Raw genomic sequence first — 22,090 nt, forward strand, 5'->3', positions numbered from 1 at the left:
GCCCTCTTCCCACCTCCCATCCTGATCGGCCTCAACTCCCGAGGGGAGGGAGGAAGAGCCCCTCGCGCACTGACGTCTGTGCGCCAACCCGCCCAGGACCGCGCGGCTTAAACACAGAGAGCGAGTCTCTAAAGCAGTCGCCCCCAGTCTCTGGCTCGGGGACTGTTTTCAACCACCCCTTTCGCCCCCCAGGCTGCTGCAGACACACAACCCACTTCTGTCCCTGGAGCCCACAGGTCCGCGTCTCCGTTTCACATTATCTCAGCGAGCCGGGGCTCCTCTGCCAGCTCTGCGTCCCCCCGCCCCGCCCCGCCTCCAAGAGGGCCCACTCTCCACAGGAAGTACATGGAACAGGGATTTCTACTGCTGGATCAGCCACGGGATCAAGGAACCCTGGCTAATTTACTTCCCTCGTGGCTCTATAGCAACCCCTTTTAAGTAAACGGAGGCTTTTCCGTAGGGCCCCAAAGGAAAAGCAATAAAAAGGGGGTTCACTTACCACCACCCGGAAAACCGGATGTTCCTCGGACCCGAGGGGTGCTAACCCGTCCCCACACCAGGCGAGGGGGCGGGGGGGGGGGGCTGGGCCACATACTCCACCAACACAGGCCTGCATTCAAGCCCATCCCTTCGCCAGCCACGGGCAGGCCACCAGGGAAGCCGAGTGCCTCCCAGGGACAGGGGCCCCAAGGTGCAGGCAGCCAGGCACCGCTCAGCCGCAGGCTCTGCTGTGTTCTGACCCCGAGGTCTGGGCATGGGGTGGGGGCCCGGGCCTCAGCTGCCTGCACCCCATTTCCGCAGAGGCTGACTTGTACAACAACACATGTAAAGGCATGAACTCACCAAGGCCCGACAAAACACAATCGTCTCAAGTCAGAGGGACAGCTACCTACCTCCCTGGAGGCCTGGAAGACCTCGGGCTGCGGCCCCACGGGCAGGACCCAGTCAGGGGTGGGGACGGCCTCACGGGCCCCCCGGCCAGCGTCGGGACTCGCCAGCTGTGCCCAGGCGCTGCCCTGAACAACAGGCCCCACTGAGCTGGAAGCTTCCTTCTGCTTCCCCTCCACCCAGCCATGACCCCTGTGGGCACAGCCCCTGCTCTGACAGCCCCTCAGAGCGGGCGGAGGGAGACGCCGGCCCCCCAGCACTGCCGCATTTGGGAGGCGCCGGGGCCACAGCGTCGCTGGTTGTGGTCAGTGTCAGAGCCGGGCCGGGCCATCTGGGGCTGCCATGCCAACCGCAGAACTCACATGGGCCCCGGCTCGTGGTCTGGGCTGGACCCCTCCTTGGAGGGCACTCGGGCCCCCAGAGGAGCGAGAGCAGCTCCCCTGGAGCCCCCGTCTGCCTGCCTCTCGGAGCGCACCCCCATTCACCTCCCGCAGCTCCAGGCCGGCCGGGCCTCACAGGAGACACCTCGCACGACCGTGACCGTTCCCAGGCCCCAGAGGTGCCGCAGCCTTCCCGTGCCCAGCTGGCTGAAGGGGGCCTCCACCTGCAGCTTCTTTCTGTCACAACCGCAGACGGATGGAAGACGGGGTGCCCACCAGCGCCCCCATGCGACACCTAACATGAGCTGGCCTGGCCCTGACCTGGTCCTGGGGAGACGCAGCCTCCCCCACGTCCCACATGTGTGGAGCCAGGGGCGCCTGTGATCAGCGGCCCGCAGGGGTAGCAGGGCTGGGGAAGGGCCCAGGGTTGGGTCCCTTCCCCTGGGAAGTGGCCCCTGAACGAAGGAAACGCAAGTCTCGTGTCTCCCGGCCCAGCAGCAGGAGCTCAGGCTGCCCCGACTCGACTCAGCCCTTAAACGTCCACGAAGAGGACGGCCAAACCCCTCCGGACGCGGCGGCTGGCGGCTGGATGTGCTGACGTGGGGGGGCGGGGGGACACACACGCAGCGACTCGCTCTGCACCTTCCCGAGTCCGGGCTGCGCGCGCCCGGGAGGGGCGGCACCGCTTCACACGCTGGAGCCGCCCCCACAAACAACAGCGGGTCTGCCCGGGAGACACCACGAAACCCCAGGGTGCGCTGGTGGCTCCGCCCACCCTCCCCACCGCGTGGAACTGCACGCCTCGCCTGGAGCCCATCAGAGGAACCGCGGGTCGGGGTGCCTCACGGCAGATGAGACGTTCCCTCCAGAGCCCCGCAGCGAACGCAGGGCCCTCAGCCTCGCTGAGCTGGGCAGCGGGGCCACTCCCTGCGCGTGTCACCAACGCCAGCACCGGACACCCAGACCGGCGGGGCCGGAGGCTGCCCACCACCTGCTCCCCACTCCGCACACGTCCCGGTCCCGGAGGTCCCGGAGCGCAGCGGCCCCCAGTGAGTCACGGAACCCGAACGTGACATCCCAGCAACGCTGTGGCCAGCACGAACCCCAAGCGCCATAAGAAACAGATGGAGTGGGAATTTCATGCCTTTTTTGAAAAAGCAGCAAGACGTGAAGCTGGGGTCAAAAACCACTGCGTGGGCTCCCGAGGCAAAGCTGCCCGGCGCTGGCAGCCTGGGCCCGTCGCAGCAGCCCCCCAATGCCTGCGCCCCGCCCCATCTCCATGCCCTGGCCGGGCCATGAGGGGGACCCGGGGCCTCTGCAGCCTCCAGATGCCGCCCAGACCGTGTCCCTCAGGAGCCTGGAGGCGGCGAGGGAGCCAGGGCAGGAGACCAGCTCTGGGAGCCAGACTCTCCCTGCTCACTCAGACTCAGGGAAAGGAACCCCTATGCCACTTGGCGACGCCCCCACAGGAGCACGAGGGGAAATGTCAGGGCCTCTGTCTGGATGCCCCGAGTGCTCATTCCCAACCTGGCAGCCCTGGGTGGACGGCAGCGGAAGTTCATGGGAAGAAGGCGTGAAGGGACGCCCCCGCATGGGCCAGGCAGGTGCACTGTCACTGCTGTCACACTCAAGGGTCCTTTGCATCCCTCCTGCCAGGTCACTCTACCCATGCGCTGGCCCGGGAGATGGGGTCTGCACCCAAAGCCAAGGAGGGAAGGGGCCTGAGGACCTTTAAATCCCGCCTTGTTCACGCCCCCCCCATAGGCCCCACGCCAGCTATGCTGGGCTCAGCTTGTGGGCTCATGTGCCCTGGGCCCCCTCGGCCAGCGGGCAGGCTGCCCCTCGGCCAGGACCGCTCTCCGCCCCAGGAGATACCCAGCTGGCAAGCCCGCAGTGCCAGCCACCACCTCGTCAGGGCCTTTTACGCGGACACTGCCACCCCCGTCTGTTACGCTGCAGACCCACGTGTGTCCTGCCGATGAGGGTCAGGGCCACCGCTCCCTGGGCCCGGGCACAGGCCCACCTGCACTTGTCACTCCACGGACAAGGCACAGCACCAGCGCGAACTCTCCCTCGCCGTCCCCCCGAGTGCCCATCCAAAAGAGTGGATGGACACAGTGGTTCTTTCAAGGCTCTGGGCAGCCCGGGCAAGCCCCGGGTGGGCACATTCTGGCAGGACCAGCACCGGGGATCGGGGTCCAGTGGCCTGTCAGGACCCCAGGACGGGCACCACCACCTCATTCCCTTGGGCGGGAAAGCGGGTCCATTCTAATGATGCTTCTGAGTGGGGCAGGGGTGGCTGTGCGTGGCCCACCTGGGTGAGGACGTCCAGCTGGCCCACGATGTGCTCCAGCGTGCTGGTCAGCGCCTGGGGCACGCTGCTGGGCTCCGGCGGCGGGCTCTGCACCGGCTCCTGGCTCCTCCCTGCGTCTGCGGGGACGGGGAAATCCACTTTCGGCTAAAGACAAGGAGAGGAAGGGAGCCCCTCAGTTCCGGGTGAGTGCGGCCCTTGGAGAGCGAGTGGCAAACCCCCAGTACACGTGGGGACATGAGCCCCAAACGGTGGGAGGAGGCCACACGCAGTGACCCCCACAACCCCCCGCCCCAGGCCGGCACACTGCTTCCAGGCCTTCCCCTCGGAGCAGAGGCTGCAGGTGAGCAGGAGCCCAAACGCCTGGCAGTTGGGGCTGGGAGGACAGGGGGGCAGGACAGCGCCCTCAGCTGCGGGCAGGAGGCCCCAGGCTGCTTCCGACAGCACTCGGGGTATCGGCCAAAGATCCTTCGGTCCCCAAGTGCAGAAGCCACCCCCCACCACCGAGGACAAGCAGCTTCATAAGGGGACTCAGGCCAGCCCAACACATGTCCTTGGAGGTGGGCACCGCTCGGCGCAGACAAGACTTCTCCTGACCTGGGAAGCATGGGTCCCCCCCAGCCGCCCGGTTCCCGTGGACACAGCAACTGGGGACCCGGTTTGGTCCGGGGACCTACGGCCCCTCTGTGGACTTGTTTCCTGCGGGAGTGCCGTGCTGCGTGTCCCCCGAGCCCCGTAACCCACCACAGCCGCCGCCCTGGGCCTAGCGCTTTAAACCAAGCCTCGCTCAGGGGCCTTCCAAGAGCTGCCGCGTCACGCCCGGCTTTGCCAGGCCTCCGGGGCTCCTGGCCGCCTCGAGCCCCGGACCAGGCCCCCTGCTCGGCCTGCCCCGAACCGCCGCCGCTCTGGACTCTCCCTGCGCTGAGCAGCCGCCCTCCGTCCTCCCGCAGCCCGCGCTGCCCGTCAGACGCCCTCTGAGCCGCCGCACTCCGGGCCTGTCCCGCCCTGCCCTGCTCCTCGGCCACCGCGTCTCAGGGCCAGGGCACTGAGCAGTACGGCCGCCACCTGCCCATGCCTGGGTCCCTCTCCGTCTCCTGCCCGTGCTCAGCACCCCTCTGCCCGCTGCCCTCAGGAGAGACCCGGGCTCACAGCCTGCCCGCCCGCCGGGCGCCCAGCGCAGAGGCAGCCCGCATGTTCTCCTGCACGAGGGAAGCGTTCTAACCGCCTAGATGACAAACTCGAGCACGCATCCACGTGAACTTGGAAAAACGCAGGCCCTGCGGGTCCGCGAGACCTTACGTGTGAGACACGAGCCAGACAGCAGCCCTTGAGGGCAGAGCAGCGCCGCCGGCATGTGCACAGTGGTGCCGGGGCCCCTCTGTAAGACCAGACGCCAGACCTGTCCCCCACGTGTCCTTCCTTCAGTGGGTGCAAGTGTGCTGTCCCAGCTGGGCTGCTGGGACGCGCTGGGGACCGCGTGACAGGGGTGAGGGGGGCGCTTTTCTCACTCAGCCCCAGACCCAGCGGTAGGGAAAGGACACCGCGCTCCACGCTGACCCGCTAAGTGACCCCCACGCTCCGAGGGCTGGGCTGTGGGAAGCGCTCCTCTGAACTCACCAGCAGGCCTTCCTTCAGAAGAGACACATCGCAGCCCTGCGCCCACCGCGCCAAAGGACCCCGATTCCAGAGGACGGCGGGAGCCGGTGGCCGCCCCCCGGCAGTCGGCGCCCTTAAGAGGCAGCCAGACGGGTGCCGTCCACGGCATGGGCAGCAGGGAAGGGAAGCTGCAGGCCGGCCCAGAAACCAACAGGCCCCATGGGGGTTCTGGAAGCAGAGCAGGGTGGGGGAGGCGGCCCGAGGGAACGGCTTCTCCGGGCTGTCATGGCCGTGTCCATCCCACAACACAGGAACTGAGGCTCAGACGGGTGGCTGCGGAGGGTCCGCCTCAAGCCTCACGTCCAAGTGCAGCGTCCTGCCTACCGCTGGGCTAGGCCTCTGGCCAGGCCACTTGGTCCGCGTCTCGCCTCCAGCAGGACACGGCCCTCCTCTGCTTCCTGTCCACCTGCGTCAGCAGACGTCCCAGCACTGAACACACTGCCAGCCCCGCACATCAACGGGGCACTCACTGCTGTGAACTTGTCACCCACGCGCCAGCGATTCGTACATGTCACTGCATTGCATCCTAACCGCGGCCCTTCATAGCAGGCTCAGAGAGGGTCGATAACTGGCTCTCAGTCACCCAGCACAGGCAGTTCCCGGGCACGGGGCAGCCTCTGACAGGCGACACCACCCGCAGCTGCGCCTCCACAGGCCCGGCTGCTCTTACATCCCCACGGAGCCCCCCCGCCTTGGTCTGAACTCTCTGGGCCATTCCCCCACCCCGCCTGCCCTGGAATGCCTGCTTGGCACAGAGCTGAACACAGACAGGCCCTCTGCAAACAATCGACGCCTCCAGGAGCCGAGCCCACCGTGTGACATTCCTGTGCCATGACACCATCCCCAGGCGAGGGGCCAGCAGCCCTGCCCTGCCCTGGATCGCAGCCCCTCACCTGCGCCCGGCACTCTGGAGATGTGGCACGTCCCCGAGAGCTGGGCAAATAAGCAATGAAGCGGAGATACGCAGATGGACGAGAGCGGGAGGACCCACGTCCCAGGGCCGTGCGTGACGGCGGCAGCAGAGCACACGGAGCAGCGTTCCGGGGACAAGCGCACTTGCGCTCTGTCGAACACCTGGGCTGCACGGCCCTGCCTGGCGCCTCTCAGGTGTATCCCACGAACCCCACACACCCGCGGGGCTGCAAGTCCACAACGTTCATTGTTGCCAAACAGGAACATCTTGATGTCAAAAGAGAAAAAGGTGGGGCTCAGAACAGATGAATCTACGTGACTTTGTGGGAAGCTCCCTTGGGGTCTCAGGTGTTCCCCAGCACCACCCCCAAACACGTGCTGGCTGGAATCCCAGGTGAGGCATTTCTTTCAATGAAAGCTTGCTGGTAATAAATTCTCCCAGCTTTTGTTTATCTGAAAAAAAAAGTCTTTCTCCATTTCCAACAGATCTTTTCGCTGCGTATAGAATTCCAGGTTGACAGTTTTATTTCTTTTCATACTTTGGCAACGTTACTTCCATGTCGTCTGGCCTGTGTCATTTCATCTGAGAATAACTCTGTAATTCCAGCCTTCGATCCCCTGTGTGTAACGTGTCTCCTTCCTCTCCCGACTTTAAGACTGTTTCCTAAACTTCGGTTCTCAGAGGCTTGACTACAGTGTGTATGGGGTTGTTTTGTGATTTGTTTCTTCAGTCTCCCTGTCATTTCTCTGAGCTTCTAGGATCTGTGGTTTGATGTCTTTCATTGTTTTTAAAAAACTCCTGGCCGTTATCTTCTCAGCAGCACCCAGAACCATGGAATGTGGTATCTGTTTCTTAGGGCGGCTCTGAAATAGTTGTCACGTGGTGGCTTAAAACAACAGAAATGTGTTCGCCCCAAGTCTGGAGTTTAGGTGTCAGCAGGGCCACACCCCCTCTGGCAACACCGAGACAGAATCCCTTCCTGCCTCTTCCAGCTTCTAGTGGTTCCAGGACTCCTTGGCTTGTGGCTGCATCGCTGCAGTCGTCACAGGTGTCTCCTCTGTGTCACTGGGTTTATGGCCAACCCAAAATCCAGGAAGATCTCATCTCGAGACCGTTAACTTAATCACAATGACAAAGACCCTGTCCCCAAATAAGGTCACATTCACAGGTTCGGGGAATTAAGAGGGGACAGATGTTTTTTTGGGAGGGGCGATCATCCAACCCACTACACAATGCTTAGACATAATTCAGGTAACATGGGTACAACACCTGTACGCTGAACACTGTAACACACTGATGAGAAAAGTCACAGAACACCAGTGTCAATGAAGAAGCGTACCATGCTCCTGCATTGCAGGCTTAACTGGTTTAAGATGTCAGTTCTCCCCAAAATCACCTACAGGAATGAAAAGGCTGATTCTAAAATTTATATGAACAGGCAAAGGAACAAGAAAAACCAAAACCATTTTGAAAAAAGAACATTCAAGGACTCACCTGACTCTGTGACTTTGCCTAAAGCTACAGCCCAGACAGCATGTTTCTGGCGAAAGGAGAGGCACACAGATCAACGGAACAAACAGAATCCAGAAATAGACCCACAGATACCAGACCAAGTAATTTTTAACAAAGGTACAGAAACAACTTAGTAGAGAAAAGAGTATTTTTAACAAATGCTGGAACAATAGAATATCCATATGCAAAAAAAAAACAAAACAAAAAAAACAGGGACTTCGGTACATCCTTGTAGTTTGTACCGTGTTAAAAAAGTAACTCAGGATGGGTCACAGACTAAACGTAAAACCTAAAACTATAATACTGGCATACTTTTTCTCCTAAAATATAGAGGAAAATATCTTTGGGACCTGGGGTTGGGTAAAGGTTTCTTCGATGCAACACCCAAAGCATGATCCACAAAAGGAAAAGCTTAAAAATGAGCTTCATCAACACTCAAAATGGTGGCTTCTTGAAAGACACTGTTAAGAAGAAAACACAAACCACAGACTGGGAGAAAACATTGGCAAGTCACATATCCGGCAAAGGACGTGTAGCCAGAACATGTAAAAACTTGCAAGCATCAATGAGAAGACAAACAATCTAATTTTTTAAAAAGTAGGCAAAAGATTTGAACAGAACTTCCCCAAAGAAAATATAAAGATGACAAACAAAACACAAAAAGATGTGCTATAGCCCCGGCCAGGTAGCTCACTTGGTTAGAGCAACGTCCCAACACGCCAAGGTGGTGGGTTCTATCCCCAGTCAAGGCACGTGCAAGCATCAATAATGAATGCTTACTTAAGGGGAACAACAAACTGATGCTCCTCTCTCTAAGGTTCTGTTTTGTAAAGGTGCGCTGTATCATGAGTCGTTAGGGAAATGCACAGTAAACCACAGAGAGCTCCCACCATAACCGCTACCAGCACGGTTGGCGTTGACAAGACGGACCACGTGCCACGCCGGGGAGCAGGTGGAGCAGCCGGAACGGTCACTCGCTGTCAGGGAGAACGCAAGGTGGTACAACCACTTTGGGAAACAGTTTGGCAGTTACTTAAGATGTTAAATACACACACGTTATATGCCCCAGCCATTCAGCTCCTCGGTATTTACCCAAGAAAAGTGGAAATACGTATACACAGAAAGGTGAGTACATGAAAGTTAACAGCAGCTTTATTTGTAAAAGCCAAATTTTGAAAATAACCCAAATGTTCACCAATGAGCAGATAAACAAATTTGGTTCGTAAAATTAGAACACAAATTTTACAAATCAGCAGTAAAAAGGAATGAACTGCTAATACACGTAACAACGCAGGCGGCTCTCAAAATCACGAGGCTGTGAGAGAGACACCACTACGTGACTCCATTTGTGCAACACTCGGAACAACACACACTGTCTATTGACTGGGGCTGGAGGTGGGTGGACTGAACTTGCGCGGATGCCGGACTCATTCTACACCCTGATCATGACAGTGATCACATGACTCTGTGTTTGTCAAAACTCAGAGACGGTTCACATTTTTACTGCTTATATGTTACTAAGCCTGACTTTTTATAAATGCAGTTACAACTAAAATGCCCCTGGGAGCCCAATCTGCTCATCACATGACAATGCACTTGACCCGAACCGTCACGGCCACTCTGCACTCACGGTGCAAGTCACCACCTCGCCATGCGGCATCGCCAATAGGCAAATCCCAGAGCTGCAGACCCCAGGTGCGGCCCCTGCGATCCGCCGCTGGCCCAGGGTTACAGTTTCTAAATGCAAAAACAAGCGTCCCAGCTCAGTGCTTTCAGTCCCAAAGCCTCAGTCTCCCCGAGTGTCAGCACCTCACTGTCCCCAGGCAGATTCCCCAAGCAGCAGCTGTGAGTCTGTAGACGTCAGGCCAGCAGCCAGGAGTGGCTGGAATTTTCCCATGAAGATGTCCCGGGCTGACTTGACAGAGAGACCCCTCTAGTGGGCGGGGTGATCAATTATTAACACCTGCTCAAAGCAGAAATTACTCTTTTCCTTTTAATCTCTAACACTGGACCTTGTCCCTGGCCAGCCTGCTCCAGAAACAAACTCTGAAAGAGACAAAAACATCCAGGAACTGGTCCACAGCTTGAGTCTGCGGTCAGGAGAGGACAGGGAGGTGACCCAGGCCTAGGATCTGGGCAGTCTCCCTGGTCCCACCTCCTTGCGGAGACCCAGGCGAGGAACATGTCTGGCCACTGCCCACTTAAAACATGAAAGCATGTCACTGTTTCCAAAGCAGGGCTGAGCGCAGAACAGGAAGATGCAGAACACACACACACACACACACACACACACACCACAATGGCTCATCGAGCTGTTCACTGCAGTCTGCTGAGCGAGGTGCAGAGAGCCTCCACCACAGACGTTTCTTGGTCTGCCCCTCAGGCCTCTGCCTTTGGCAACCTGCCCCCGGGGAGAGCTAACAGGCACCCAGGGCTGGCTGCCTCCATTTGCTACACCGGGGCCACAGAGGAGAGGAGGGAGCAGACAGCACTCCCTGGCGCTCGCCCTAGTCTCCAGCGCCTTGAGTGGAAGGAAGCAGTCTGCTGTCTCCGCCCCGGGCTCCAAAGGAAACGGGTCCCCTATTCCCCACATACTTGTAGACACACGACAGCCTTGTGTGCCCTCTAATTTAGGGTTCCGGTGCAGAATCCAACAAGAGAGGAAACTCCTGGTTCTAAATATAGCCCCAAACCGAGAGGAGTTCTGGTTTCTTAAAGCCATGTAATTGTTTGGCAATCTTGCCAATGTTCTTCTGAGCCAGCCGAGCATAAGTCTGGGGTTCGGTTACTGCCACTGCCGTGTGTGTGTGTGGGGGGGTGCGCGCCCTCCCATGTGGCCAAGGCCTTAGGAAGAGCTTTCCCGCTGAACACCCCATTTCTGCGACGGCCGGCCTTGCTCAGGTCCGTTCCACAAACGTGACCAGGAGCCTACTCCCGGCTGGGCACTGAGGACCTGGCGGGTTTCCTGCTCTTGACCTTGAGACAGTAACACCCCATGTCAGGACTAAGGTCGCTGTGGTTGGGAGATCAAGGCTTCTGCTAAAGCCCATGTGTAGGTTTTTATTTTTATTTTTTAATTAAACTGCTTTGAACTAATTTTGGATTTACAAAAAGTTGCAAAAAATAAAGAATTTCCATCTATTCTCCTCCCAGGTTCCCCACATGTTAGCACCTCACGTAACCATTAGGACAGTGACCCCCCCCCCCAGGAAATCAACATGGGGACAGTGCCATCAGCCAAACCAAGGACCCCACTGGACTTGCCCCAGTTTTTCTACTAAAGTCCTTGGATCCTGACGTCCCAGAACCCGACCCGCAACCTCATGCTGCACTTGGCCATTTCTCCTTCGCTTCCTGTAGTCTGTGTCGGGTCCCCAGTTTCCCCCCGTCTGTCATGACCTGCACACTTTTGAAGGGCACTGGTCAGTTATACGGTCACATGTCCCTTGAACTGGGTCTGTGGGATGCTTTCCCATGGCTGGGGCAAGGTCACATTTTTCACAAGGATGTCGCGAGGCTCACGCGAGGCAGGACAAGCCGGGAGTGGCACTGACCCTGACCAGCGACGCTGACCTCTCTGCCGGGTTTCCCCTGCGCTCAGTTACGTCCCTACCCCGTGCATTTCTCCTTGGAGGGCTGGCTTTTACAAGGGGACGTGCCGCTATCATCACACACTCTGCGGGCCCGCCCAGCTCGCTGGGGGCTGCAGCTGCCCCGCAGATGAGCGGCGTCCCAGGAAGATGAGCGGCAGAGCGACGTGTCGGGAAGACGCCGAAGCCCTCGCTGACAAAGAGGAACAGTAGCAGTTATTTATAGGCCCACTTGAAGACAGCTCATTGTCACTGCTGGAGCTGGCGTTCGGAGCCTCGGGAACAAAGGCTGGCTATTTTAAACTCTCCTTGCACTTATTCAATGGAGAGTGTCAGAGGCAGTGACCGCACCGGGCACCGCTCCCAGGCTTGGCCATTCAGTCTGCGCAGCATCTCGGGCACTGGCACGGCCTGCCTCCCATGCCGGGGTGTGTGTGTGTGGGGGGGTCAGGTGAGCAAAGCCCTCACCCCCTGCTGCCCGAGGGCACCCCTGGGTCTCCCAGCCTCCGCGTCCTAGCGCTGCGCACAGCTGTGCGGACCAGGTGACCACGCCGGTCCCTCCCCCCACTGCAGGCTGTGAAGGGAAACAGCGCCCCGGTGGACGCCAGCCCGGGACAGCGGGCAGTAACTGGCCCACCTGTGGGACACCCTCTCGGCTGGAACACGGGGCTCATCCTGGGGCTCAGAGTCACCACTGTCCCTGAGGGAGGAAAGTGGGGAGCCCAGGAGCTCCCCCAGCCCCAGCCCAGCTCCGGCTCAGGCCAAGACTGCGCACCCGTCCCCGCGGCGCCACCAGACCATGGTGGGGAGGGGGATGTGCGTTTTCTCCAAGTCTCCGCGTCCTTATTCCAACAGAAAGCACCGGACAGCGTCCTTGACACCACATGGGGAAGCGCGACTGTGGACAAGGCGTCCGACACTGAGGGATGACGCGTTCTGCTGGACGTGACAGGAGCCCTGCCGTTATATAACCAAGAGCAGTCTTTACTTTGGGTAAAAGAATACACCTGGGATCAGATGAAAGTACTCCAACTCTTCTAAAAAACGCGGGGGAGAGGAACGAAACAACGCAGCGAGGTGGTGGGTACATGGCTGCGTTACGGTATCTCTACTTTTTGTGCTGGCTCAAAAATTTCCACAATACAAAGGTTTTTTGCTGTTTCATAAAAATAAAACAGCTTCCGGGCCACCGGAATGAGCTGTTGAGCTGAGGCCAGGCAAGTGGGACCCCAAGGGGAAGCGAGGCCCAGGGTCACCCCCTCGGCATCCTGGCCGCTCCAGCCCAGGAGGCAGATGTCGGCACTGACGAGAAAGCCCCCGATGGCACCTGGAGCAGCAGCGAACCTGCAGCAATGTCCGGACCTTCTAAGAAACTAATTTTAAGATAATCTCTATGGAAACCATCTATTCTGATTTTTCCCATGGTAACCGATGAGAACATAAACACAAGTATTATCCAACACCCTTCCACCACATGGGCAAGGCTGCCATCCAATCTGGAAAACAGAAGCTGCAAAGGGCTTACACTGAAGATGAAGAGAAGTACTGAAACTTCTAGCCCAGACACACAGATTCCAGCACCCCCACTGCCCAGGCACTGCCGGACCGCCCCATGCCACCAGCCTCGGGCCAAACCGACAAACCAGGCCAGAAAGTGGTTTCTTTCATTTAGCCTGGGACCACCAGAAAAGCCAAAAGGGGAGAGCCAGAGCCTGCCCTTGGCCTCACATGCTCCACCCACGCTTCCCACAAACACACGTCCACTGAACGTGGCCGTCCTGAGCATCCCGTTCCAGGCGTGCGCTGGCACCACGGGACACAAGGCCCCAGCCCTCCAGGACACCGTGGGGCCTGCGAGGAACTGACTCCAGGAGAGAGGGGCTGCCCCAGCAAGCAGAGTACTCAGCGTGGGAGCGATCCACACCTGCTGTCTGTCCTGGGAAGACTGCCTGGAGGAGGTGCCATCTGGAGAACAGGAGAGTAGCTCTGCTGGGGAGCAGGGAGGATGGCCCAAAGCATCGCAGCCAGACTTAAGCAACTGGGTCTATTCCCACGGAAGCATCACCTCTTCCACCTTGGTTTCTCGTTTGAAAAGGCAGCATGGAGAAGAGAGGGAGGGAGAGAGATGCAGAGGCCAAAGGCCTCAGGGCCTGCCTACCCTCTCTGCTCTGCATTACACCTGTGACCTCCGCTGGCTCTCCTATGGACAGGGGACTTGTCAGCACAGCCTGACCGGGCTGCGGATGCTTGTCACCACTGTCAGCAAAACCGCAGAGGCCCCGGGGCCGGAACGGAAGGGGCTCCAAGGCAGAGCCAGTCCTGCCTGGGGCCACGCACCTTGTAAAGAAGCAGCCAAAGCCAGGACCTCCCTGCCCACTGCCCTGTGGCTTGGGCTCTTCTCTTCACGTGCCACTGTGGAACCCCCACCGGCTACGAACCCCACTGTTGGCTGCCAGGGGAAAGCAAAATGCTGAACAGCTGAGACCCCTGAAAAAGAGCCCAGAGCTCTCAAAGGTGTGTGTGCACGCCCAGGTTTGTGCAGCAGGTGTGCTGTGACTCACAGAGCTGGACGCAGTGCCACCGGGCTTCGCCAGGACGCCAGAGTCAGGGTCATCCACCTTCACAACACTGTCACTGCCTTAAAACGCCCACCCTGGGTTTCTGTGACCGTGTCTCCTGGCGGTTTGAGCCACTAATGAGGCCTTCTTCCGAACAGTCTGGCCACTCTCTGCTGCACAGGGACCTACTTGCCTGCAGAATGGATGGAACTTTCCCAGGGCAGGAAACTCCCGTCAGCCCCTCGAGGGGACAGCCCGGCCTCCATCCCCACTGCGGTCCTCGGTCCTCACTGTTCCAGGGCTCAGTCCTGCTCCTGCTACCTGGAGGCACTGCCCCAGAAGGCTTTGCAGGGAGGCCCTTGCCCTGGGGGTTAACTGCAGAGCCCCAGCACCGGGCCACCACAAGCTCAGTGTCAGACACTGTCACCTGCCAGCTTCTGGAAAGGCCCCCAGGCTCTGGAGGAGGGGAGCTGATGGGGCCTCCTGCCTGCAGGGCCCAGGGCAGGACGCAGGTGGCCTGTGGATTTGAGATCAGGCGACCAGACAGATGCAGCGACACAGACGGACAGGATGACAGGCCCAGCGGAGCCCATGGAGGGCTGCACTGGGTCCCACCCTCCCTCTATCGGACAGACAGACGCCCTTGGCTGGAAGTAAAACCACACCTCTGCCTGCCCAGCTGTCAACAGAGCGCAGCAGGTGCCTTTGGGTTTAAAGAGCCCCGGCGGCAGCAAAGTCTCTCTCAGTGCCGTCCTGAGGGGCCCCAGGACCCACCACTCCCTCCCGGGAGAGGCTGCCAGCTGCTCCGCACACGCCCTCCTAGGCAGCAGCCCCTGGGAGCCACGGGAGCTCCTCCCGCCCCGCCCAGAGTGCCACGCTCACAACAGGCAAGACTGTTTTCTGACAGACCAGCGACTCCCCAGGTGGGTCCCCGGACCAGCGGTGTCCGCGTCACCCAGAAATGTGTTAGGAACGCAAATTCCTTCCTGAGCCTGACACTCTAGAGGCGGGGCAGGCTGCGCTCTAACAAGCCGCCAGGTGACTCTGGTGTCCCCTGAAGCCTGGGGGCCGCTGCGAGTCACTTGCAGTCCCGCCCGGTGGCACAAGGCCTAAGTCCTCATGGCACCGCTGAATCCACGGAGCTCACGTATGTCTGCCGCCGGCCGCCCCGAGCTCATCAGAGGCAGCCCTGCGCCGCACGCACAGCAGTCCTTCAGCACGCGCCTGGCAGCAGCCCGAGCCCCTCCCAACGGGCAGTCGCAGCCGCTCACGGGGAAGGAGAGGGGTCCCACCCGCCCCCTGGCCCGGGAGCCCCTTGCAGGCGTGTTGGGGTCCTCAGGGCCCCTAACCCGGCACAGCCACACGACCCACCAGCCACTGTCCAAGGACGTGCTGTTTCAAGCAAAAGAAAGGTTTCGAAGGTTGTAGTTTGGTGATGAACACTGACTCCTCTTTAACTCTCGTCCCCTCTGTCTCCCCCGCAGCTGGGAGACCCAGGGCACCGCCGTGACTGCCGTGCGGCCCAGCGTGACTGAGGGCCTCTGCCGCCCAGAGCGGGCCCCGGCGCAGCACGGCCTCCCGCAGAGCAAGCCCTGCAATGAAAGGTGCCCCAAGGCTGCACTGTGGGCTGGTGGGGAGGCACCCGGGTCCTGAGGCTCCAGATGAGCTGCTGGGGTTCCTGGGCCCCACGGGCCCACACGGCCCCCGTGCAGGGCAGGCCGATGCCACTGCCACCACATTCGCAGAGTGGCTCCCAGGGCCAAAATGTCCCAGCGTCCTCCACCTCCCTAGAAGGGCTGCCAGAGAATCCCTCCCGGGACGCCCATCCTGGGAAGACTGCTGCCCAGCACAGGCAATGTCTGCAGCCAGGCCCCCTACGGCAGGCCATCACAGGCGACCTGTAGGTGCCCCGGAGAAGAGGGAGCCCCAGGTCTTGGTGGGGGGGTAACAGGGATGGGCACAGGGACCCCAGCTCCCCCGAGGGCGACGGGCCCCGAGGCAGTGCGGCCTCCATAGGCACACGTGTGAGAGGGGCCGTATCTGCGTCCCCGGCGTCTGCGCCACAAAGGGACCGGGCGTCTGTCCCAGGGGCTGAGGGCGCTGGGCTCCTTTTCCCACCGGGAAGCCAGAGAACCCCTCTTGTTCTTTCCCAGTCAAGGGTCTCTCAGCTCTGCTGGCTCCTCCGTCCCGGGCCGTCACCAGCAGGGGACCCTGGGTTTAGGTCCCACCTCTGCATAGCTGAGGGGCAGAAACCGGCTATCCCGTGGGGCCACACACATGTGCCATCAGCTAAGTGTCAGGAAACGTGGGAATGAAGTCCCCATGTCCCCAACTCAGCTCACGAAGTCCAGCCCCACCAGGTCCCACAGTGGCCAAGCCAGGGGCAGATGCGTCCCCATACCTGTCACCAGGCCCGCCTTCATAGCGATGAAGGAGGCTGTGGTCAAGGCCGGGTGTCCAGCCCGAGGCGAGAGCATAGCCGGAGCCCCCAGCACCTTAGGAAGCACATCTTGGCCCCATGAAACCAGCCCTTTCTCCAGATGCCCAAGGGCCCGGGCAGCCCTGGACTCACCTGCTGCCAAGAGCCCCCGTGAGCAGCATGGAACTTCGGAGCCAGAACTGGGGCAAGGGAGACAGGAGCGGCTCCTCTCTAAGCCACGTAAATCTGAGGTTCACTCCAGCTCTGCGCACCCACAACGCCCCATATCTGCCCAGCACCCCCTCAAATCCACACTCTTCTCGTTATGGAAAGCAAATGCCAGCCAGAAACTTGCGTTGTCAGTGAGAGACCCGCGTCCTCACACTCCCAAGCGAGAACCCAACTCCATGGGGCAGGTGGAAACGGGCCCCTTCCCCCGCCTCACCCCCAGGACTCCTCAGGCTCAGAGCCCGGTGAGAAGCCAGGTCTCCAGCAGATGCCACCCAGGACCAGAACTCAGCACGGGCGAGATCCAGGGCGAAGGCCCTCTGGGCTAGTAATCGGGTCCGAGAAGCCCTAAGTCTGGCCCAGCCCTGGGCAACACCCTGAAGTGAGGGTGCAGGAGTGGCTGGGCCCCTGCCCTCCAAGCCAGAGGGCCCAGGAGGATGAACCCGGCCATCCTCTGGGGGACGCAGCCTCAGGTCGGAAACCCTCAGTGACGCCTGGAGGCTTAGGGGTCCTGGGGGCAGGGGAGAAGAGTCACCTTGTGGCTTGGCTTTCATGTCTGGGAGCAGAGGACTTGGGTCTCCCATGAGGAAGCACCCCCCCCGGGCCCCCCCGCCAGGACAGCCTGCAGCGCGGAGCCAACATGGAGAACGACCCTGGTCAGCACGGCCTTGGTCCTGCCCGCCGGCCCTGGCCCCGCAGGTTTTGAACACACATTCACCCTGACTGGGGGGGGGGGGGGGGGGGGCAGGGTTCGCCTCGCTCCCAGTCAGACAGAGGAAGGAAAGGAAACAACTTAAAAACAGCTGAACCTTGGTGAGCACTCGCCAGGTGCCAGGCATGATTCCAAGTGCCCGCTGGCGTGTGCCACCTCGTGAAAGCCCAGCGAGGAGGGCCTGCATCCCCCCATTTGAGGAGGGTGGAGAAAGGCGCTTGGCCCTCGAAGTCAAGGTCACTGTCTGCGCCGGAGGCCAGGCAGCCCAGAGAGCTCAGGAAGTGGGTTTCCAGTTTTACTGAATCACCTAGAATCTGCGCTCCGCCCCCGCCCGGCACAGCCTTCCTTCCCATTGCATAACGGGCTCGGGGAGATGTTCGGAGGAAGGGCAAGAATAAATCAGAATAAATGAATCTCTGCTGCTCAAAGTGGTTTTAAAATGTTTCCGTGGTTGAGGCAGAATCAGTCCCATGGCAGCTGGGACGGAGGGGCAGGTGCCAAATCCAAGGTCAGCCGAGACACAGTGGTCCTTACGCCCCAGAGACAGGCCCGTGAGGGGCCGGGGTGCCGTGGGGAGCAGAGCTGCACACCAGCACGAGCTGCGCAGACGGCTCGTGGGCCCACACACAAGCCCCCCTGGGAGGCGCCCGTCTGCTTGGAACCTTCCACCCTCGCTCCAGCCTTGCAGCTTCCTGCCCGCCCCCAGCCCTCCAAGCAGAGAAAGCTCCCCGGCCACGGCCCAAAAATCCCTCATCACAACTCGGCCAAGAATAGAGAGAAAATAGGACCTATTATTCTCGTTCTGAAGGGCTGGGAAATGGCTTTTGCTTTTCAACATGCAATGTGCCTAAAAATAAGCTGTGAATTTCAACCAGAGGTTGAAAATAGCTCCGGCAGTGAACAGAGCTCTGTTCAGAGGAGGCCCGAGGGCAGCCTTCACTCCGAGCCTGCGAGCTCAGAGCCACGCTCAGAGCCGGGCCCTGAGCCGGGCAGGGGTCTCCAGGGCTCATGTGGCTGTCCTGCCCCGCTCTGCCCCGCTCTGCCCCATGACTTCTAACTGCCACACTGACAAGCACATGGTTAGGAATTCAAGACCCAGCCTGATGCGCTTCCTCCTGCCCCCAAATGCCCAGATGTGACACACAGGGCTCTGGGGCCGGGCCAAGGCCCAGGGTGCCCGCAAAGCTCGCGGGGCACAGCGGCGGTACTCATGGGCTATCTGAGAGGCTGAGCCCCTGGCTGGCCACCAGACCCCTCACTAGGTGCCATCCTGGTGCGAGGCAGGCCCACAGGCAGGCAGGGCAAGCGTACTCTCCGATCTAAGTGACGAAAACCAAGTTCTAAGGTCTTCCTTTATTTACCATTACTTCTGGAAGATTCCAGTCTGAGAAGCCACACATTTCTACAGAATGGGCTGGCTTGGGAAGGGGGATGCTTTGCCTGGAACCAGAGTCAGGGTTCAGAGCCCACATGCTACCCTCGACGTGGGGATGCCCACCGGGCTGTGCCCTGAAGGCAGTGTGGAAACACACGAGCCCTGCTGAGCGTCTGCCCGCCATGCCCACCCAGCCCTGTTCAGCTGGCTTCCCTACCCACAGGCCTCTTCCTAGATTACCAGGCCCCACAGCTGTGGGAAGCAAGGGCGCCTCACCCCCATCCCTGAGCCAGGACTGCAGGGGCAAGGCGGCTTGTCCAAGCTATGTCCCTAATAACTCCAAGAAACGGCGTGGGCTTTCCATGGTGCTGGTGGTCACTGGCCCTCTCCAGATTCAGGTGGCACCCTCCCCTGGGACGGGGAAGGGTGGGAATGTGGGGGGAGGGGTCCCTCTGCTAGAGCCGAAGGCTGGGTGGCCTCAGGCTTCCTGGTTCTATTCCGGGCCAGCCTTGGCTCGCGGGGGCCTTGGGCAAGCCGCTTCCTGTTGTTCGGGCCAGTTTCCGGGTGTGGGAAAGGCCGCGCTGCCTCCGGGGCCAGCAGGGAGAGTCGCACCGCCTGCGGCCATGGGAGCCTGGGACCTGCGGCTCCACAGCCTTGGCTCTAATGGGGAGTTCAGCCAAAGCTGAACGCCACCTTCTTCCGTGAGACCTTAACAGTTCTCCCGTTTCCCCCCCAAAACATTTGTCAAAAAGCATCGTAACTGTTTTAATTCAGGAACACTGAATGCCCTTTCACCAACGAAGGTACTGAAACGGTTTGTGGCTGAGGGACTTCCTTTCTGTGGCTGGAAGGAAGAAGTGAGGGGGGCAGGGCCGGGGCCTCAGCGCCGCGCCCTCACGGCAACGCCGCTGCCACTGCGCGTGGGGCCGGGCGGCCGGCACCATCCACTCCCACGGCCGCCTCACATCTTGTCCGTTCAGTGCAGGTTTGAAACAGAGCGGCGCCTCGGGGGCCAGAGCACCATTTGCTGGATGACAAGGTCTTACAAGGGCCCCTCCCCTGTGACCCGCCTAAGCCTCCAACCCCACAGTCCCTGAGCCCAGTGCTGTCCATGAGGACCCCAGCCGCCAGCCCTGGGGCTGACAGCCCAGCCAGGCCACTTACCAGATCCCTGGAGGAGCTGGCCAGCGCGGCTGGGGGCCTCTGCGTTTTCACGTCTCCGTAGTCCACAACGTCAAAGTTACTCTTCCAAACCATCACCTGCGGGACCGACGGGCACAGAATTAGAGAAGAGCTCCCTCCAGTCCTTCAGAGAGAAAACGGGCCAGAGGCCGCCCCGAAGTTCTGGGCCAGTGGCAGGACAGTGGTCCCCACCTGAAACACCCCAATTCAACTCTGGGACCTGCCCCAGGTCCCCAGAGAGTAGGCTTCTCGAGTGGCAGGCCTGGAGCGGGCCTGGATGCGCCACCACCAGGCTGCTGCGCGCGCTGCTCCTGCGCCTGGGCTGTCCCCGGCCATGCCCGGCAGCTGCCTCCTCGGGCCCGAGTGCCTGCTTCGCCCCCACCGTCTCAGAGAGGGTTTCCCCGGCCCCACTGAGTCCCACCTCACCCCACGGCTCTTTCGGAGCACCGGGGTCGCAGGCTGCTCCTTCCTTGTCCTCTCCTCATTTAGCATGCCTTCCCACCAAAATAAGAGCTCCTGAGGGTGGCAGCCTGGCCCTCTGCACTGGGAGAAGTGGTTAACATACGGCTGCAGCCCAGACCACTGGCACGGAGACCTCCGAGCCGTGAGGCTCGGCATCGCGGGGAAGGACATTCCCGGTGACCCACCATGTTGGATCTTCGACACCCTCAAGGCCTCTCAGAGGCCAGGCTCTGGGCCAGACCCCAGGGCCACGGTACTCAGCAGCCTGGACAGCAGGCACCAGAGCCTCAGCACACAGGTGACAAAGCAGGACAGGACCTGCAGGTGTCCTCTCTGCAGCCATGGAGCTGGAAAACACCAACCCCTCACACAGTGCACAGGAGGGCAGGGGAGGCAGCCGCCAGCCCTGGTGTCTGCGGAAACCCAGTGTCCTCTGCCACAGGGAGAGATGGGGGGCCTGTCCCCAGGCCTGCCATGCGGACGGAGTGAGGTCCAGTTTCCGCCCACACTGCCAGGCCCGCATAAGACCCCAGCAACTGCCTGAGAGTGCATTTACAATCAGGAGGGGGAGGCTATTAAAGACCAGTAGCCCCGGCGCCTTCCACTCATGCTGCTGAGAGCGGGGAGGGTTTCAGGCTGCAGCCACGGGTCGGCACCTGAAGGAGACCTGCTCTGGGGGGCAGGGGCCCTGGGCCCGAGCGCCCCACCCCAGCTCCGGCACATCCCCAAGACGCCCCAGCCTCCGGAGCAGTGTCAGCGGAGACCCCGCGGCCACTGCGCTCACCTGTTCGTCAGAGCCTCCAGAAGCGAAGTGTTCCCCCGTTCTCGAAAAGGCAACCGTGGTGGCTGGGCCCTAGCAGGATAAGTGGGGCAGAACAAACACCCACGGTCACTCGAGGGCCTTACACACACAGGGAGGAACCTGCAGCTGGGTGAGCGCAGCCCCGGGACAGGGCTGAGGGCCTCGGTTGGCCCACGGTCCTCCCCAATTTGTGCCGAGAAACCCGTGGGTGCTCAGGCTCCCAAGCCCGTCAGGTCAGGCAGGGCAAAGGCCAGGCTGTGGGGCAGTGGGTGGGCAGGGGAAGGCGTGGCCTGCCTGGGCCTGCACCACTGCCCCCACTTCCCAAGGAGGGGCCGGCAGGCAGAGGCACGCCAATATACCCGAGGCTAGTGGCGGGGCCAGGACTCGGTCCCCCTGACCGGGCCACGCCCCTCCCACACCACCGGCCGCTGACCGGACAGGCAGAGCCCCAAGGACAAGCCCCAGAGCAGGGTGCAGTCAGGGAGCCCAGGCGACCCCAGTGGCCAGAACCAGGGCAGGAGGGAGGCTGGGGTAGGGGCCACCAAGAGCAACAGGAAAGCCCCGCTCGAGGAGGGGCAGGGTCTGTGCCTACTCTGGCCTCACAGGTGCTGAGGGCTCCGTGACCACCTGAAGGGTGACGCCAGGCCTGTGCAGGGCCCGGAGGGGGGCACCATCTCCCAGTAAAGAGGGGGGATCTTCCCCACATGCATGAGGGGTGCTCAGGGAGACAAGGTGTTCAGCTGACCCCCAAGCTCGCTCCTTGGCCCAGCTCCCAGAGCGGCAGAGCCTGGGTCCCAGAGCGGCAGCAGGAGGAGGTTCTCTCCTGGATGACGGCAGTGTGGCCCGGCCACAAAGACCACCATGGCTCCGCCCCCAGCACAGGGAGCAGCAAGAGCACCGAGTCCCATGTGAGGCGCCTCCCGCAGCAGGGCTGGTGGACTCGGTGGAACCACGGCCAGGAGCACTGGGGAGCACCTCCCCCACGGTGCTCGGGAACCCGGTCAGTGGGCCGGAAGAGGGGCCCGAGGGCATGGAGCAAGCAAGGCTGAGAGCTGGCCCCAGGGCCCAGGCACGTGGGGCCGGAGGGAAGCTGTCCACCCGC

The 22,090-nt window shown here is 61.0% G+C and overlaps 1 protein-coding gene across 1 annotated transcript in view; it reads right to left on the bottom strand.

Annotated features, from left to right (window-relative positions):
• Positions 1-22,090, bottom strand: part of POC1A (POC1 centriolar protein A) — a 45,810-nt gene that overhangs the window by 4,776 nt on the left and 18,944 nt on the right. Inside the window, exons 10-12 of the mRNA XM_090284853.1 lie at positions 20,971-21,039; positions 19,707-19,802; positions 3,583-3,726 (exon numbers count right to left, since the gene is read on the bottom strand). Coding sequence (XP_090140979.1) covers positions 3,583-3,726; positions 19,707-19,802; positions 20,971-21,039 — 309 coding nt within the window. The remainder of the gene's footprint in view (positions 1-3,582; positions 3,727-19,706; positions 19,803-20,970; positions 21,040-22,090) is intronic.

Source organism: Furipterus horrens, unplaced genomic scaffold, assembly GCF_987537825.1.
Source record: "Furipterus horrens unplaced genomic scaffold, mFurHor1.1.pri manual_scaffold_7, whole genome shotgun sequence".
NCBI lineage: Eukaryota > Metazoa > Chordata > Mammalia > Chiroptera > Furipteridae > Furipterus > Furipterus horrens.